The 19,887-nt window shown below is 46.2% G+C and overlaps 1 protein-coding gene across 4 annotated transcripts in view; it reads left to right on the top strand.

The window, feature by feature from the left end:
* INPP5D (inositol polyphosphate-5-phosphatase D) overlaps nt 1–19,887 on the top strand; it is a 243,623-nt gene that overhangs the window by 209,187 nt on the left and 14,549 nt on the right. For 3 of the 4 annotated variants that reach the window (XM_029616170.1, XM_029616172.1, XM_029616174.1), the window contains one exon: nt 7,595–7,705. In XM_029616170.1, coding sequence (XP_029472030.1) covers nt 7,595–7,705 — 111 coding nt within the window. The remainder of the gene's footprint in view (nt 1–7,594; nt 7,706–19,887) is intronic. The other variant, XM_029616171.1, reaches the window with a different exon arrangement.

The following is a 19,887-nucleotide window of genomic DNA, read 5'->3' as shown; positions in this document are numbered from 1 at the left end:
GGCATAACTGGGCAAAACTGATTTAGTTTTGTGTTCTGCTGTGATGCAGACCCCCTGATGGTAGACCCCCATAAGCTGATGAATTTGTCGGCCACTGATTGCTGTAGAGACCAATTGTGTGGTTGAAATACTTTGCTGAGTCAATCTGCCAGTATGCCAGTATGCTTGAGATGACCGGCAGATAGGTGGTCTGTAGAGCAGTCCGATTTCTTTCCATCCAGTTCTAGATCTTTAGGGCTTCCTAGCAGAAAGGCCATGATTCCATTTCTCCTTGTTTGTTGACATAAAACATTGCAATCTGATTGTCTGTTTCAATCAGGATACGCTCATCTTGAAGAAGATATGCAAAGGTTAATAGACTATATCTAATTGCTCTTAACTCTAGAAGACTGATTTGATAGCAGCTCTCATGAGGAGTCTAGATGCCTTGTGTTTGAAGAGTTCTGGTGTGTGCTCTCCAGCCTTTGGATAAGAGATGAGTAAAGAGGGGCTTCTTCCTTGAGAACTCATGGATGCAGCTTTAATTAAAGAAACATGTTTCAAACATAACATGGGTTCCTGTCTTACAACATGCAGGAGAAACAGAAATTATTCAAGAGTGCTTCCTTACCAGGCAAGCAAGTAGTTAGATCCAAACAAGCTCAAGCAGATTCAGAGCAGCCCTTACAGACCCAGTTTGGTGAATCAGGGATTAATTGTGACATTTCTGCTGGCTAGGAGTTCAAACAAGTGTGCTATCAAAGGTGAGTCTCCTTTTGGGCCAATGAGACTTCACCAGAAGTGTCCCACCCCCTAATACCTGGAGGGTAAAAGTAATACTGGTTCTTCAGCTTTCTACAACCAGCATGGCTCTCCCTAGAGGGTTTCAGGCTGCAACCTTCACAGCCAGTGGTTCAAGACCCACTGATCCTGACATAAGTGCAAAGAAAAGAGGAGATTGTGGATGAGCAATGTCATGATGTTGGCTCAGTCAGGAGGTAGGAACACTCTTTCTTGTATTGCATCCATCCAAGCTCCAATGAATTTAAGTCTCTTAGTGGGCTCCATGTTTGTTATCTTGTAATTGATCAGGAAATCTAAGCATTGTAGGAGAGCTATGGTCGAGTTCAGAGAGTGGAACACTTTGTTCCTTGAATTCACTGTAATATGCCAATTGAAAATGTATGGGAGACTTGTATTCCCTGGCAACAGAGATAAGCTGCCATTACTGTGAGGAATTTTGTAAATACCCTGGGGGCTGACAGAAAGCCAAATGAAAATACTCTGTACTGGTATTGGGAAGTATCCACTTGGAAGCGGAGGTAGCACCATTGTGAAGGGTGAATGCGTATGTGAGATCCAAGGCACAGATCCATTCGTCCTTCTGTAATAAGGCAGGATCTTGCTCTGGGAGTTAATTTTGAATTGCTCTTGGAGTATATGTTTGTTAGGTGTCTCAAGTCAAGAATGGGCTGTAATCCCCCTGTTTTCTTGGTGATAAGGGAGTATCAGGAATAGAAACTGAGAGCATGTTGGGGCACTGGGATTGGGTCTAACACTCATTGTTGAAGTGAGTGAACTTCCAGTCAAAGCTATGGTAAATGAGATGGATCCTGGTGTAGCGCCAAATAATGTGGAAAGGATGAAGGCTGGGGAAATGTGACTAGTACCCAAGATTTGGAGGTTACAGAGGTCCTTGATGATTTGGTGCCACTCCTCCATGAAATGTTGGATTCTTCCTCATACTGTGAGTGTCAGAAATAGATTGTTCAGAGGGATAAAAACTAGGCCCTGGCTTGGGTTGGGCCTGTTGTGCAGATCCTTATTGATGGCATTCTCTTTGTTGAGGCCTGGCTATTGATGCTATGCTGGAAGGGGTGGTAGACGGTATTGTTGAAAACCTGGTAAGGGATAGCAAAATGACTCCAGGTTCCCTTCATTCTGCTTTTGCTGTCTTCATTTTTCTATTGTGTTTGGCTCAAGATGCACCCTGAGAGGAAGGCTGTTACGTTTTCCACCTACTGCAAACTCAATGCCATTGCTTCAACAGTGAAGGGAGGTTTTCCTGGAGAAAGGTTTGGAGACACAGTAGTGAGATAGTTCCCCTCTTGTGCTGAGTAAAAAGGGACTGGTTTTGGTTGGAAATGAGGTTTCCCTCACCCCCCCTCCACCCCATTCTATCCTGCTGGCAGTCCAGCCTCAAAATGCGGGCTCCATGCTAGAATCATCGTGTCTTGATGATGCTGAGCAGGGAGAATTTAGACATGGAACCATTGCAGGAGCCAAAGGAAAGAGAACAAGTTTGGAGAAGCCTGGAGGGGAAACATCTGCTTTTTTGGAAGCTTTGCAAGTTCGCAACATTTATTTATGTATTTTTATTTAAAAGTATTTATATACCATCTTAACAATGCAGATTGACCAAAACTGTTTACAATTAATAGTAATAAAAATAATAAAAACAACTATATATCATAGTCCTTTGCAAATAATTAACTAGAAATAAAATAAAATAAAAGTTGGAGAAAAATACAATCAGATCGTAATAAAAATAAAATTTCATACATAAGCTAAGCTTAAAATAAGATGCCTATAAATAATTATTAAATAAAAACAAGAACAGATAGAAACACAAAGGAGCGAAAGATTCCTAAGATAAACATTTAGAAAACAAAAATATCATCCTCTATTTTTTGCCTTTGACATACTGCCTAATGATCCGTATTTCCAAAAGTCTGAAGGTATTGATGCAAGCTCCAATGTCTCTTTTGCCAGTTTTAGACCATTTATCCCCTTGTCAAGCCCCATGTAATCTGTTTTAGTCAGACTAGATTCTTCTGTTACTGCAGCTTTTGATGATATATCTGTTTTGATGAAATCAGTCAATTATTTAGTCAAAGAAGAAGAAGATCTACCTAAGAGGGTTGATTTAGACTTTGGAATGTAGGCAAGAAAGAATATTAAAGCAATCAACTCTTCCTTGATTTAAAATAAGATTATTGTTTATAGGTGATTGAAATACTTAAAAAAAAATCAAACAAGGCAAATGAACTTATGTTTTGTTAATTTTTCTATGACATCTCAATCAGCTCCTTTGCATACTTTAAAGAAATATTTTCTGGAGATTCTTTCCATTCTAGAAGGAGAAATCCCTCCTCTCAATAAAGTTTCATTTACATTCTAAGAAGAAAATCACAATCTGGATTAGCTTCTTTATCTAGAGAAAGGTTGGATATTATATGTCCTGGAAGCATCAAAACAAGGATAATCCCTGAAACCCACTTTATTAGCTTCTTTAAGGACAATTTGGACTTCGTTCTGAATTCTTATTTTCAAAAAGCTTCTGATCTGTTTATGGGGCAATGAGTCTGGATATATCCCGACATTACTAGAGCAACTCAGGACAGAAGGAAATCTTTCTTAGCCACGTATCTAGACTAGAGCATTGGGTGCATCCTTTTTTCTTGGAGTATCTATGTAAATGTTTAGTTTTGTATGAGCAAGTGGACTGTGTTTTTTTTCATTCCAGAACAGTTACTTATTTTCCTTGACTTAAAGAAGCTTTCTGGTTCTGTAACTGCTGGGGGCAGGGTTATGGATTCTGTTGATAGTGTGTAAATGGAGTCCAGAGTTCCAGTATACCTTTTTATTTATGTTTACCCTCTGTTTCATCTTTTTTTTTTCCCTTGTCCCTCTCCCTGTCTCTATTTTGGGGCTGTCTGCTGAGACTTTTTTTTTTTACTTGTATTATTTTATTATTTCTTTCTTTTTGATTTGTATTTACCTCAACATTTCTGTTACAAGATATTTTGGTAGAATATATTAAAAGTAGATAAATAAAGAGTTAAAAAAAAAAAGACCAGTAAGGCTGGCTTTAGAAGTATGGTCGTTTGTATGGATAGACATGATGCCACACTGTGTTGGACTGCTCAGGAGCTGTCAAAAGTGACTACATCACCACATTCTGGACCTTAATCTGAGCTTCTCCCCCAAAAAACTGTCCCCTAAGCAGAGAAGGGCTGCCAGTTTTTGATGAATGCTTCCCGCAGATGCTTCTTGCCTGAAGCCATGTCATACATCTAGCTCCAATAGAGGCAGCTGAGGTACATGAAATAGAATTGAAGGATTCATAAAGTGATCAGAGTAGATAGCAGATGCCCTCTTCTGCATCTATGAGTTGTTGTGGATAGTAATTGCCTTGTTGTGACAGGCAGGAAAGGCTTCAGTTTTTGAATGGTTTAAGGCTTATTGTCATTTATATACCACTAGCCGTTAAGCCCGTAACAACGGTCTACATTCAAAAAAATTTTCGGTCCATTTCCTTCCCCCTCCCCCTCATTCTCCCCTCCCTCCCTCTCACCTTCCCCCTCCCCTCCCCTCCCTCTCTCCTCCTTCCCCCTCTCTCCCCTCCCCCCTCAGTCACTCCCTCCTCTCTCCCCCCTCCCCTCAGTCACTCCTCCTCCCCTCCCCTCAATCACTCCCCCTCTCTCAGCTCATTCACAACCCCTTCAGATGGCACAAAACGGAAGATCTCCGGGGGAGGTCCCTCCCTCCTTCGCGCGCGCTGCCGCCGCTGCTCCTCACCACCGCTGCCGCTCCTCCCAGCGCCATTTTTGTTACAGGCAAGCTCTGACCAACGTGGTCGCCCGCGCATGCGCGGTAGAGCTGCTTTCTACTGCGCATTTGCGGCACGTCGGTCAAGCTTCATTTATCTAGTAGATTGTCTCAGCATAGCCTTCACAGTGGTTAATATTTCAATAAATATATAAAGTAAGGAAATTACAATCAGTTATATAAAAAACAGCTAAAAATTAAAAAGGAAATTGCAAAAACATATTAGCTTTTAAAAGATATAAAATATAAAACAATAAGTATTAAACCAATAAAATACTAAAAGCATGAATATAGCGCTTCCAGCATTTTTTTTAAAGGTTAAAATAAGACCAGCTATAAATATTAAACTCAAATGCATATCTATTTCTCATTTTCAGTATAAGCGGTATTGAACAGCCATGTTTTAAGTTCTGCTTTAAATTTGTTTTTTTCCTACTGCATCCTTAATTGAGTTGGTAGCGTATTCCAGTTTTGATCCTGCAATTGACAGTGCTCTCTCTGACTTGACTAAGGTGTGCTGATTTGATTGTGGGAATTGATAAGAGTCCTTTATTGGCCGATCTCAAATTTCTTTGTGGAGCATGCAGACGTAGCGCAGCGTTCAGCCATTCTGTCCTTTCTCCATAAATTATATTGTGTATAATGCATGCAGCTTTGTAAATTATTCTAGAATTTATTGGAAGCCAATGTAATGCTATCAGTAGTATATGTACTTACCATGTATGTACTTACCATGTAGAATTTGTGGATGATATTTCAAGCAGATAGTAATACATCTGAAAAATATTCTTGCCAAAGTTATCTAGAAGTTTGTGATATTTTCCAGGAGAAGAATTTGAGTGAATTTGTGTCTTTGCTTTCTTCTTAGCATATTCAACCACTATGGATTGGTGAGGCAATTGGATGACTCAAAAGCCTGGTGATTGTTGGACTCTGAATTTGAGGTCCAATTTTTTTGGTGTAGGAGTAACCAAAATGGGAGTTTCCCACATTCTCACTAGCAAAACATTGAGTATGTTATGAACTGGAAGGGCTGTGGTTTGGCTGGAGTATCCAGTATTTTAAGAAACCCAAGGAGCTTGGAATGGGGATCTTTGTCTCTACAAAAATATCCAATTTTTCACAAACTTAGAATAGATAAGATTTTCTGGTGGTGAGGTGGTCCAGAGGTTCTGGAAGACTGTTGGAGGGTATGCCAGTAGAGTCATCATCTGAGCTTAAAGGTATTGGGTCACTTACCCAGATTCCAGTGATGAAGAGGGAGAACCGAGAGGTGCTTCTGTTTGACTTGGAGGAGGAGCAGCCTGATTTAAGACCACTGAGTTGCTAGAATCCATTGTAATGAATGATGAAGAACCCTGAGCAAGGGTTCTGATGATGAGTTCACTTCTATAGGCAATATTGGGACTCCAGCCTGTGTCATCACTGTATCAATAGTAGAAAAGAGAGCCTGGAATGTTCCTTCTGTCTCCTTGGTCAGAGAGGTAAAGAAACTCCTCAACAAGTCTGCAATTTTGTCAAGTGACTGATGTGATCTCTGGCCCAGCATAGGTGGTAGCACTTACGCTTCCGAGACCAGGCTAGGCTCTGCATGAGGTTCGGTGGCCTGTTAGAAGTAAGCGGTACTATAGAGGTCACTGGTTTTGCAGTCTGCCCTGGTTACTAGCAGTGGTAGGGGTATCTGACCCCTCTCTCACAGATCTAAGATGGGATGTGTACAGATGTGTTGTTAAAGCAGCTTAATGAATTGAATTCTGTGATAGATACATCGATGACTTTGATGGGTTAGAATGTTTGGACACTCTGGATGCTTTAACAGGTCTTTAGAGATGTGTATCAAGGAATTCTGTGCAGGTCGACAATATTACATCAGTTGCATAAGAGCTGCATAATGGGTCCATGAACTGTGCATCACGGTGGAGACCATAGGTTTTCTTTATGACAGAGCCTCATGCATTCAGTGCATTGGTATATCGTGTTCATCATCGCATCGTGCGTTGAGTGCATTGGTGCATCGTGCACGAGTACATCGGCGCATCAGATGCATTGATGTTTCATGTGTTGAATGCTTCAATGTGTCCTGTGTTAAGTACTTGAATGTACCATGCATCGATGGCATTGGTGAAAGTTGTGTTGAGGGAGTCGATGCACCTGATGATGTTGGTGCCGACAGTGTCTTGATAGCTGCTTTGATGGTGCTGATGTCAGTGCACTAGGCTTAGAATGTTTATGCTTCTTTGATGCAGGTTGCGATTGCTCCAGTGATTGATGCTATGTCTTTGACACAGAGCGGCTGATGGTCTGAGTGGTCGGGGAAGTCTTTGAGGAGCTCCTTCTCAATTCCTTTCCCAGCAAGGCAGATGAGGCTGCATTGTGGAACCAGGACCTACTGTGACTCCAGAGAGATTTACATAATTTCTCAATGAGAAGCAGCCTGGATCTCTGTGAGTGCAGAGACATCTGTCCACGGGCATAGCAGTTCTTTTGGTCATATTCTAGGCCGAGATATCAATAACACAATTTGTGGCCATCGTTGAAGCTCATAATCTTCCCACAAATACAACTTTTGAAACTGTTCACCTTAGTTGCTTTCTTTTGCTGACCAAACATGGTGGGAGAGAAGGCCATGTTTCCTCGTTATGCTATTTTTTTTTGTAACATTGAAAAGTAGAGCCATAAAGGCAGTGAGGCAGCTAAATAAGAAGAAACTGGAGTAAAAATATTGAATTGAGAGAGGATTTTTTTTTTTCAGAAAAAAATGAGAGATAACGTTCATGTCCGTGCTCTGCTCAGACAAAAAATGACTCATGAAGCAACTCCTGCAGATGCTCAGTAGAACTCAAAACTACTAGCTTGAAGAGACAAGTCTGTTTGGTATTGTCAGATGACATATGTAATAGCTATTGATGGAAAACAGGCCATAACTGGACAAGTTAGCAGTATTTGAAAGTGATAAGAGGTATATACTTATTGAGCTGCACCAATTTTTTTTTTCCATTCAAAGCAGGAAATCCAAAAACTCTCATCTGATGGCAGCAGAAGCTGCAGCCATAGCACGCATGTGGGGATCAGCTCCAAGCTCTTTGGAGCTACAAGGCAAGGATGAAAGCTCAAGGTAATCCCCATTAATTAACTCTGTCTTTTTGGAATCCATATGGTCTAGAAAGAAGACTAAGGAAACTCAGGCCTGGTGTGACTGGGCACAATGACTGTACTAAGATATGCTTATTGGACAAGAAAAATAATTTCATGTAACAAATGTTAGATTTGGATTTATAACAGAATGTAGCAGTATAGAAATAAATTATGGGGTAGATTTTTTAAAACGGCGCGTTCGCATACTTTTGTTCGCGCTCCAGGCGCAAACAAAAGTACGCTGGATTTTAGTAGATACGCGCATAGCCGCGCGTATCTGCTAAAATCCAGGATCGGCACGCGCAAGGTTGCCGATTTTGGGCAGCCGGCGCGCGCCGAGCCGCGCAGCCTGCCTCCGTTCCTCAGAACCATATTTTATTGGCAGTATAGATACATTCCTCAGAACCATGGACTGCTAAGTGACTGTCTGCTTTCCCCCTTATTCTAGTTTAAAAGCTGCGCTATCTCCTTTTTGAAAGTTAGTGCCAGCAGCCTGGTTCCATTCTGGTTAAAGTAGAGCCCATCCTTTCAAAAAAGTCTCCACCTTCCCCAAAAGGTTCCCCAGTTCCTTACAAAACTGAATCCCTCTTCCTTGCACCATCGTCTCATCCGTACATTGAGACTCTGGAGCTCTTCCTGCCTCTGGGGACCTGCACGTGGGCTGAGTAAGTAGAAGAAATATCCAGTAGGAATTCAGAAGAGGACCATAGGGTTCTGGAAGTTGTGAAGTTGATCCAGGGGGAGATGAAATTAAGGAGGTTGTATATGATCACAGCCAACTTATATTGTATACATTTTTGTATTGGCAACCAGTGGAGCTGTTGCAGGACAGGGGAAATGTAATCATGATATCTAGTAACACTAACCAGATGAGCGGCCATATTTTGAACTAGCTGTAAGGGTTTGCTTGTGTAATGAGGAAGACCTGTATACAGGGAACTGCAGTAATTGAGAACAGGGTGAATCAGTAATTGCAAGTCTGTCTTAAAGTCAGAAGGATCTAGGAGAGGTTTTAGGTGATATAGAAGTCTAAGCTTGGCAAAGGAAGCTCAGATTACTACTTTCACCTGATGATGCATGGGCGGAGCGGGGTCAAGAATAACGCCAAGGTTATGTATTTCCTTTGCAATGTATAAGGTCTGGTTGACAAATGAGAATGTGGCAGGAATTTGGTCTGGAGGGGTACAAACTAGGAGAATGATTTCAGTCTTCCTTCTACCAGCGTGGTGGTGATGGTGGTGGGGGGGGCAGGGATGAGGGAATCTTACTGGCACATTATACTCCTGCTGGCAGGATATGCAAACCCTACCCGCACATCATTACACTGCATCACTGTCCGTCTCTTTCACCTCCTACAGGTTTCTAGATAGAAAGTGATGTGACCACTATAGGGCTGCTTTATGGAGCACTTGCTGCCCCCAAATTTTGTTGCCTGAAGCCACCACCTCACCATGCCCAATAATAGAATCACACCTGATCTTCTTACTCATTCACTGCAAAATGCTTCCCTTTATGAGCAGGTGCTACCATGTGAATCCATGTGCTACCATGTGAATCCTTTCCAATCCAGCAGTACCATAAGATAGGGTCTAGTGTTATACTTAAGAGTGTGTGTGTTGGGAGTATTCCGTTTTACTCATTGTTCCAGGTTCTTATTGCTCAGACACTCTTACAGCTAAGACTGCACAGGCTAGTCCTGGGGGAATTCTGCGCTATTGCGGAGTGCAGAATTTGCGCAGAATTCCCCCTCCCCCCTGCGCAGAAAATAGCAGAGGAGACCCCGGCGTGCCGCGAATGGAGCGTGTCCTATGTGGCCGCGGGACGCACTCCATTCGCGGTGAAGATGAAGGCCTGGGCGCACCGTTCATGGCAAAAAGGGAAGCCCCTGTGTGCTGCGAACGGAGTGTGCTCCGCTCACGGCGAAGTTGGAAGGCCCCTGTGTGCCACGAATGACGCGCCCAGGCCTTCATCTTTGCTGCAAATGGAACACATCCCTCGGCACACACAGGACGCGCTCCGTTTGCGGCATGCTAGTGAGAGAATGTGTGTGTGAGAGAGGGAAGGGGGTGTGGAGGAGGGGAGGGTGTGAGAGAGAGCATGGTTGGTAAGGGGGGTGGGGGGGATGCTTGAGTGTGGATTTCAGAGAGGAAGCCTATATGAGGGGAGTTGTGGTGGGGGAGGGGAGGGTGAAAGAGAGCAGGAGGGTGTGAGAGAGCATGGGAGGTAAGGGGGGGTATGCTTGAGTGTGGGTTTCAGAGAGAGGGAGCCTATATGAGGGGAGGGGATGTGGGGGAGGGGAGGGGGAGAGAGCATGGGAGGTAGGAGAGCAGGGGGGATGCTTGAGTGTGGGTTTCAGAGAGAGAGAGCCTATATGAGGGGAGGGGGTGTGGGGGAAGGTGAGAGAGCATGGGAGGTGAGAGAGCATGGGAGGTAGGAGAGCAGGGGGGGATGCTTGAGTGTGGGTTTCAGAGAGAGGGAGCCTATATGAGGGGAGGGGTGTGGGGGAGGGGAGGGGAGGGTGAGAGACCATGGGAGGTAAGAGAGCAGGGGGGGATGCTTGAGTGTGCGTTTCAGAGAGAGGGAGCCTATATGAGGAGTGTGTATATTTGTGAGAGATTGGGAGTTCGTGTGTATGAAAAGGGATTGTGTGTATGTGAGGGTGCTAGCTTGGGTGAAGGGATTGTGTATGTGTGAGACAGAGCCTGTGTGAAGGGGTGCATGAGAGAGACATAGGTAGCCTGTGTGAGGATGTCTGTGTGAGAGAGAAAGGGAGCTTGTGTGGGTGTGTATGCAAGAGAGAGGGACCCTAGGGGATGTGTGTGTAAGAGAGAGTGAGGGAGCCTTATGAGGGTGTGGGTATGTGTATTAGAGGGAAGGAGCATGTGTATGAGAGAGGGAGGGACAGAAGGAGCCTGTGTGAGGGGCAGTACTGAGAACGGGGTCAAACTCTGGGACTGGCAATAGAGTGTAAGGGGTTAAGCCTAGAGGTGGAAGGGAGAGAAACTGGCAGGTGGAAGAGTTGGGGCCTGAGAGGGGAAGTGGCCAGAGGAGTAGGGAGAGTGAGTGGAAGGGATACTCTTACAGTGAATTTCTAGGGAAATTCTGCTCAAAATATTTAAAATTCTGCATCTTTAAGTAATAACTTTTTTCTGTATTAATTTAAAATGTAATTACTTAAAGACTGTCATGTAAATTGTGTCATTTTGACCAATATAAAGTTTGCAGAATTTAAAGTTTTTGCGCAGAATTCCCCCAGGAGTAATATGCCTTCCAGTAGTCTGGACCTTCACTAAGAGATTGGCTTCCATGTTACTGCCATCTGTTACTGGAAACCTCTCTGTCTTGGCTCCTGACAAGCCAGCTACTCCCTCACACTGATACACACACCAAACTCCAGTTTCATACTCACTGAATTGAACACAATCCCTATAGAGCATGCTTATAACCTCTCTTGGGTACCAGCACTAGGGCTTAATTCACACACTGTCTGGGGCATACTGTATGGTATAGGGCCCACTAATATTATGGGCCTGATTTACTATGAGATCAATATTCAGTAAGTCAGTTGAGAAGTTATCTGGATAAAGTTATCCAGATATCTTTAACCAAATACTCAGCGGCAATTATCTGGGTAAAAGTACAGCTGAATATACTCAAAGTTACGCAGATAGAAACAGAGAAAATGATGGCAGATAAAGACCATACCACTCATCCAGTCTACCTATCTGCACCTCCCACTTAGTTTTACATTCCCTTCCTCTTCATCAGAGAACTCTATGTTAGTCTCATGCTTTCTTGAATTCTTGCTCCATCATCTCCAATAGGTTCCATGTGACCACCACTCTCATCATAAAATATATTTCCTTAGATTACTCCTGATTCAATGCCCTTTCACCCATGACCCCTCATTCTAGATCTTTCTTTCCATTAAAAGATATTTGCCTCCTGTGCACTTAATCCTTGGAGGTATTTAATTGTCATTATCCAGGTAACTTTTCTGCTCATTGGGCTGTTTAATATTGAAAAAAAAAAAAAAAGATAGAGGGCCAATGGCTCCATATCCTTTCCCCATGATGATAAATTGTAGCATTGGCCTGAGTAGCTCCCGCTTTCCTTAAGACAGTAAAAAGATTAGAACGGCTGGCTCCCCGATGGTGTCTCCTTTTATCTGGTTACATTTTATCTGTGTAATGACTTACCCAGCTAAAATGTATTAGCTCAGCAGGACAGGACTTTTAAAGTTCAGGATTTATCTGGCAAACTCCCGAAGTTAAAACCTGAAAAAAAATACAGAGAGGCAAGCTCTAGCAAAAGGGAAATGTCCATGTGAAATAGTGGACAGAAGGTATGGAATAAATAAAATAAAAGAATAAATGTGAACAAAATAATTACTGACAGTAAATCAATAAAATCATTCATAAGGTATGTATTTATTTAAAAAATATATACAATATAAAAGTTACGTATAGGCACATAGATTGTACATAAAGAATAAATAGACAACGACACTGGCTGCTGATCCAAATATTCAATAAAAGAGTTGATTGGCATAAAGGCAGAAAAAAACAATCTGGAAAGGATCTAATGTGGCCACATTTAAGCATTCACGCCTGCATCAGGGGCATAATGAGCTCCACCTGAAAACAAGTTGTATTTGCAAGGGGTTTGTCTCTAGATGTTCATACACAGCAATCTTAACATTTTTTCATGGGATACCAAAAACCCTGGTTCTTAGTGAAACCCCATCCTGGGAGGCAGACTGCACTCCGATGGGGCCATAAATGTATTTATAATTCTTCAGGGCTGGGATACTTGTCTAGCTCTTCCTTTTGGCTCTTTCCCCAAGGTGTGGATTCATTTTGTGGGAGGAAGAGAGTTCATTTTCAGGGCCCAGTGCTGGGGTGAATGACCTCCTTCAGGTTGTCCCTAGGAGAGGGGAAATTTTCTTTACTGTGTGTGCTGTGTACCCCCAATAACCGCACTGGACTCACTGGGTTAGTGTCAAAAATAAAATCTTTCCTATCAAACACTGATGAATAATGGCACAATAAATATGACTCCAGCACCACAGACTTGTTTGCTCTTTTAAAAGTCCTTTTTCTCTATTTGTGCAGGAATAACTTTGACCTGAGTCCAAGAACCTCTAACCACCAGGGTTCCCAGTGGGCAGACTACCCCCAGGATGGGTGGGAGACCTCTTCTGAGCTGGCAAAATATAAAAAAAAAACCAAAACATCTCTGCACAGAGAGTCCAAATCTCTCTCCCCGGGGGTGAAGACTCCAGATGGGTGCCCTCAATGATATTACAGTTCTTTTTCTCACAGTCAGCAGATCGTCAAGATCTTTTTAGGTTTCTCATAGACTCTGTCTCTCCTCTGGATCCCTGATGGGAGGGATCTCTGGATCAGGTGGCTTACTCTGCTCCAATACTGGAAGGAAGGGGCAGCCAAAAACAATCTTTCTACTGGATCTTTCAACTCAATGTCCTTTTCCCCTTTCAAATAAGACTAACAACAGAGCTCCTCTGTGCAGCAGATTACTGTCACCTCTGTCTTTGTTGAGGGGCTGGAGGGCAGGTCTTTCCTAACCTGCACAGCCCCAGAAACAGGGTTCCCCATTCCTTGAGTCCAGATGGTTGACAGGTTTTCATAAGGCCACAAAAAGCAGTTGCTTACCTGTAACAGATGTTCTCTGAGGACAGCAGGATGTTAGTTCTCATGCATGGGTGACATCATCAGATGGAACCCGGCATGTAAAACATTTGTCAGAGTTTCTAGAACTTTGTTGTGGTTCTCTGAAAATAGAATGCTTAAAGTCACTAGCTGTAGAGAAAAGTTTTTTAATTAAATGCTATACAATAATATAAATCTTAGACTAAATAATAAGGTGCCTTATGGAGAGGCAGAGTGCCACACAAGACACTAACATAAATTCCCTCTCAAATGATTTTACTGATAACAAAGCATTATATAGAATTTCAGTTGTAAATTTCAAATCCCTAAACTAGATTACATAATTGGCAAAATTTCTATGATTGGCTATTATAAACAAATAATCTGAATAGCTGTATGGTAATTTGCTTTCATTCTCAAAGTTAAATAATTCTCATCTCATATGTAAATGTTTTCTTGGAATTTGCCAGCATTAGCAACCTTATGCTTGTTCTAAGAATATTTTCTATAATCTTAGATGGAATGTCAATTGGCCTCGCCTTGTTCTGGTAGTAAATATGCTTCTATAATCTTAGATGGAATGTAAACTGACCTCGTCTCTGTTCTTAAATGAAAATAAACTAACCTCATATCAGTTCAAAATGTTCTACAGCCTTGTATATTTCAGCATCTTTTATCTAACTTATGGAGTCTTTTGTCTAGTAAAAACAAGTGCAAGATTGAGACTATAAAGGAAAATTAGTTCTTACCTGTTAATTTTCGTTCCTGTAGTACCATGGATCAGTCCAGACAGTGGGTTGAGCCTCCTTTCCAGCAGGTGGAGACAGACTAAAACTTGAAGGATGCCCTATATCAGGACAGAGCCTATCCTCTCACCCTTCAGTATAACGTTTGTCAAAGCATAAAACAATAAACCCAAGAATAGGATCAAGCAAGTAACCAAAAAGCTCAACGGAGCAACCATAGATTAATGTAGAAGCATGGTACACCTATACGCTCTTGCATAAACTTGGTATAAAATAACCACCAAGGCTTTCGGTGTAAATGCTCAGTAATCTTGCACCAAGGAAAATATGAAAATCTGCAGACCTGCAAGAAAACAAGCTTTGAGAGAACAGAAGACAGACAGGGGAGGGCATCTGGACTGATCCGTGGTACTACAGGAACGAAAATTAACAGGTAAGAACTAATTTTCCTTTCCTGTACGTACCTGGATCAGTCCAGACAGTGGGATGTACCAAAGCTTCCCTAAACTGGGTGGGACCGAGACAGTCCCGCTCGAAGCACTTGCTGCCCAAAGGAACCGAACACCGGGGTGTGGACATCCAGACGGTAGTGCCAAGCAAAAGTGTGCAGAGACGTCCAAGTGGCAGCCCTGCAAATCTCCAGCGGGGAGACAGACTGACTCTCCGCCCACGAAGTAGCCCGAGAACGGAGAGAATGGGCTTTTAGACCCTCAGGAAGCGGACGACCTTGACAAAGATAAGCCGAGGAAATGGCTTCTTTCAACCACCGCGCAATGGTGGTCTTAGAAGCCTGCTTACCCCGGTTGGGACCACTCCAAAGGACGAAGAGATGGTCCAATACACGGAAGTCATTGGTGACTTGAAGATAACGAAGCAAGACTCGCTTGACATCCAGCCGACGGAGGTCGCCCCCAGCCGTACCCGCAATCTCCTCCGGAGAGAACGCGGGGAGTTCTACCAACTGGTTGACGTGAAAGGCGGAGACAACCTTAGACAAGAAGGAAGGAACCATCCTGAGAGAGACCCCGGAATCAGAAAAACGCAAGAAGTGCTCCCGACAGGACAGCGCCTGAAGCTCGGAAATATGACGAGCAGAGGAAATAGATACTAGAAAGACAGTCTTAAGAGTAAGATCCTTGAGCGTAGCGTGGCGAAGAGGCTCAAAGGGAGCCGCACAGAGAGCACGAAGGACCAGGTTGAGACTCCAAGATGGACACGTGGCCCGGGAGGGGGGGCGGAGGTGTCTAACACCCCTCAGGAAACGAATCACGTCCGGGTGAGCAGCTAAGGCATGACCATCCACCCAACCCAGGAGAGAGCCGAGTGCAGAGACTTGAACGCGTAAGAAACTGAAGGAGAGACCCTTAAAGAGACTCTTCTGAAGAAAAGAAAGAACCAAAGGGATCGAGGCGGAGCTCGCCGGGACACCCGCCTTCGTACATGCGGACTCAAAGACCTTCCAGATGCGCACATAGGCCAGAGAAGTCGACTGCTTCCGGGCTCGCAGCAGGGTGGAGATGACCTCCTCCCTATAACCTTTGCGCCTCAAGCGCCGCCGTTCAAAAGCCAGGCCGCTAGACAGAAGCGATCGGCCTGGTCGAAAAATACAGGCCCCTGCCGGAGGAGACGAGGGAGATGATTGAGGCGCAGGAGCCCGTCCACCGCTAGATTGATGAGATCTGTGAACCACGGCCTTTGCGGCCACTCAGGAGCGACGAGAATCACCGGACCCCGGTGGAGTTCGATTCTCCTGAGAATTTTTCCTACCAGAGGCCACGGGGGAAACAAGTACAGAAGGACGTCCGCTGGCCAAGGGAGAGCCAGAGCATCCACGCCCTCTGTGCCATGCTCCCTCCAGCGGCTGAAGAACCGATTGGCCTTTGCATTGCGCAGAGTCGCCATGAGGTCGAGGTGAGGAGGACCCCACCTGTCCACTATCAGAGCCATGGCCGCGTCTGAGAGCTCCCACTCTCCCAGATCGAGCGACTGCCGGCTGAGGAAGTCGGCTTGAACATTGTCTTTTCCGGCAATGTGAGAGGCCACAAGGCACTGTAGGTGACGCTCCACCCAGGCGAAGAGGCGGCTGGCTTCTAAGGCTACCAGGGGACTGCGAGTGCCCCCTTGGCGATTGATGTAGGCGACTGTGGTGGAGTTGTCGGACAGGACTCGTACCGCCTTGCCACGGATCAGGGGCAGGAACTCCTGAAGGGCCAGGCGGACCGCCAAAGTTTCCAGTCGATTGATGTGCCAGCGCAACTGAGTCTGGGACCATGTCCCCTGGGTGGACTGAGAGAGGCAGACTGCACCCCAGCCCAACAGGCTGGCGTCCGTGGTTACTATCGTCCACTGTGGAGCTTGAAGAGGCATTCCTTGCAGGAGATGAGGAAGAGACAGCCACCACTGTAATTCGTCGGTAGTAGACTCCAAGAACGGAAGGACTACGTGGAACTGCTCTGACACTGGTTGCCAACGAGACAGCAAAGCTTTCTGTAACGGGCGCATATGAGCAAAGGCCCAGGGGACCAGATCGATGGTAGAAGCTATGGAACCCAGGACTTGGAGATAATCCCAGGCTGTCGGGGAAGATAGCGCAATCAGATTCTGGACCTGATCGATCAGCTTGAGGGCTCGCGCCCGAGGTAAGAATACCTTGCCTACTCGGGTGTCGAAGTGTGCTCCCAGAAATTCCAACTCCTGGGAGGGCTGAAGCTTGCTCTTGGAAAAGTTCACTATTCACCCGAGAGAGGCAAGGAGCTCTAAGACACAATCCACCGCCCGCCGGCAAGAGGTCTCTGACTTGGCCCTGATGAGCCAATCGTCCAGATAGGGATGGACGAGAATCCCCTCCCGGCGCAAGGCCGCTGCCACTACTACCATGACCTTCGTGAAGGTGCGAGGAGCGGTCACGAGGCTGAAGGGGAGAGCTCGAAACTGGAAGTCCTGGTTGAGAATGTGGAATCGGAGTTACTTCTGGTAGTCGCGGTGGATGGGAATATGAAAATATGCTTCTGCGAGATAGAGGGAAGCAAGGAACTCTCCAGGACGGACCACCGCAATGACCGCCCGCAGGGTTTCCATGCGAAAGTGGGGGATCATGAGGGCCCAATTGACCCTCTTGAGGTCCAGGATTGGGCGGAAGGACCCGTCCTTTTTGGGCACGGTGAAGTAAATAGAATACTGGCTGGCGCCAATTTCCCCTTTTGGGACTGGGACCACCGCCCCCAGATCCAGAAGCTTGGAGAGAGTCTGGAACACCGCATCCCTCTTGGCCCGGCCGCAAGGTGAGAACAGAAAGAGATCTGAAAGTTCCCTGACGAGGTCGAAATCGTACCCATCTCTGATAATGTCGAGGACCCACTGATCCGACGTGATATTGACCCATTCCTCGAAAAACAGGGAGAGGCGTCCGCTGAGGTAAGGAACCGAGGAATGGGTCGGCTGAACTTCATTGCGTGGCAGGTTTAGTGGTGGTACGCACAGGCTGGCCCTCGCAAAAGGGCCGCCTGCCACAAAAGGACTGCAACCAGGACTGTGCATGAGAAGACCCCCTCGCAGCACCGCCCCGCCCGCGAGAGGCGGAGCGACGCTGACCCCTGAAGCGAAAGCGAGAGGTCGCGAAGGACCGAGAAGACCTCTGGAAGCTTATGGACTTTGTTGTCAGCCAAGGAGTCCATAAGCTTGTCGAGGTCCTCGCCAAAGTGCATCTTACCTTTGAAGGGAAGCGTGTCCAGCCGGGTCTTCGAGGACTGATCAGCCGAACAGTGGCGTAGCTAAAGGAGCCTCCGGGCAGCCACTGCCGAAACCATCACCTTCGCCTGCACACGGACCAAATCGAAGAGGGCGTCTGACACGTAAGCGATTACCGCCTCCAGACGGTCGGCTTGTTCTGCCTCACCTGGCGGAAGCTCCCGGGTGCAGAGTAACTGTTGGACCCACTGGAGGCCCGCCCGCATCATGAGACTGCTACAACAAGACGCCCGAACCCTGAGGGCTAGGACATCGAAGATGCGCTTCAGGTGAGCCTCCAGCTTACGATCTTGTGAATCCTTCAAGGCCGTGGAACCTTCCACCGGAATCGTGGTGTGCTTGGCCACTGCAGAAACATAAGAATCCACCGATGGATATCGCAACAGCTCCAAGCCCTCTTCCGGGAGGGGATAGAGCTTATCCATCGCACGCCCCACCCGGAGCGCACCCTCAGGAGCCTCCCATTCCCGCAGGATAAGGAGCTTAAGCATGGGGTGGAAGGGAAAAGCCGAGGCCGGAGCCCGGAGCCCTCCCAAAACCGGGTTCATATCCTTAGGGAGTGAGGCCATGAGATTATCCACGGAGGGACTTTCCAGACCCAGCTCCTCCAAAACAAGAGGGGCTCTAACTCCTCCTTACGAAAAAGATGAAGGGCTCTGGGGTCATCCCCCTCTAGAGGGGGGGCATCCGCCGAATCCGAGGAAGCAGCGGGGTCCGAGGACCCAGGAGACACCGGGGGGGGGGACCCCCAGGACCACCCGCACCCGAACTGGTCCCTGAGGCTCCGCGGCCGGTCCATTGGTCAACGGCGCTGAACGAAGGATTTTTGGCAGGGGGGCAAGGGGGGGGGCTTTCATCCAGCTCATGCAGGCTAGCTAGATAAGATTTGTGCATGAGGAGGATGAAATCCGCGGAAAAAGGGACCCTGGATTTGCCGGGGGGTGAGGGAAGGTCAGGACCCCCCTCCTGGGGACCCGCGGGGGCCAAATCGGGGGTTAAATAAAAAAAATCCGGCCCCCCAGCCCCAGGGAGCACTGAAATCGGCCCCGATGAAAAATCCAAGATGGCGGCCGTTCCCGGGCTCTGCCGACCCGGGAAAGGCCTAGCCATGCCGGGAGGAGTGGAGCCCCGGGCTAAATTTGCTTGTCCTGCCGAGGAGGGACCTTCCCCACCTGGCAGGCAAGCAGTGCAGAGGCCCTGCCGCGAAAAACGCGAAGAGGACAGCCCACAAGAAAGACAGGCTGTCAGCCGGGACATAGCTAAACCTCGGCTGAAGAAAAAAAAGTTGAAAAAAAGCTTGATTGACAGCCTGCACAGCAGGAGAGAGCAGGCGGGAAACCTGCTGCCTTCTGCTTCTCTGACTGCCTGTTCTAGCCCTACTCTGACCAGAAAAAAATAGAAAAGCTGGTCAGCTGCTGCAAATAAGTTAGAGGTAGGTGAGTACCTGCAACTTATTGAAAGTTTAACACCTTTTAACTCCCTTTTTTTTTTTTTTACTGAGCGCAGCAGAGGGTTCAAAACCCTCTCGGCAGCCAGAGGGGGAACGAGGCCCAGAGAGCGTCGGTCCCCACACCTGGAAGCGTCCACGGACTCAGGACTATGCAGAGAACCCCCTCCTGCAAAAGGGGACAAGCCCCCCTGAGCCGGGCAAGAGCTGGGAGACGCATGTCTCCCACATAAAAAACAGAAAAGCACTAAAGAAGGCAGAAATTTCCTTCAGAGATCCTTTTTTTTTTTTTTTTAAACCAAGAACCAAAAGAAGTACTTGCTTGAGCCTAAAGAGAAAGAAGAGGCTGACTAGCAGGTGTAAATCTGCCAACAAACAGGTCGATACAGTAACGTGCAGTTAAAGTTTGCCCGTCTGTAACGTGCTGGGAGCGCACAATACAGACGAGTAAGGCGATCCAGCGATACAGTCTCCAGTTTCACGCGTCCTTAGCGCTTCCTAAAATAGACTCATAACCCTTTCCGCACCCAGCATGTAAATGAACGAAAAA

The sequence above is a fragment of the Rhinatrema bivittatum genome, chromosome 9 (assembly GCF_901001135.1).
Source record: "Rhinatrema bivittatum chromosome 9, aRhiBiv1.1, whole genome shotgun sequence".
Lineage (NCBI taxonomy): Eukaryota > Metazoa > Chordata > Amphibia > Gymnophiona > Rhinatrematidae > Rhinatrema > Rhinatrema bivittatum.
The sequence above is the reverse complement of the archived record's forward strand: the minus strand, read 5'-3'. Positions and strand labels throughout refer to the sequence as shown.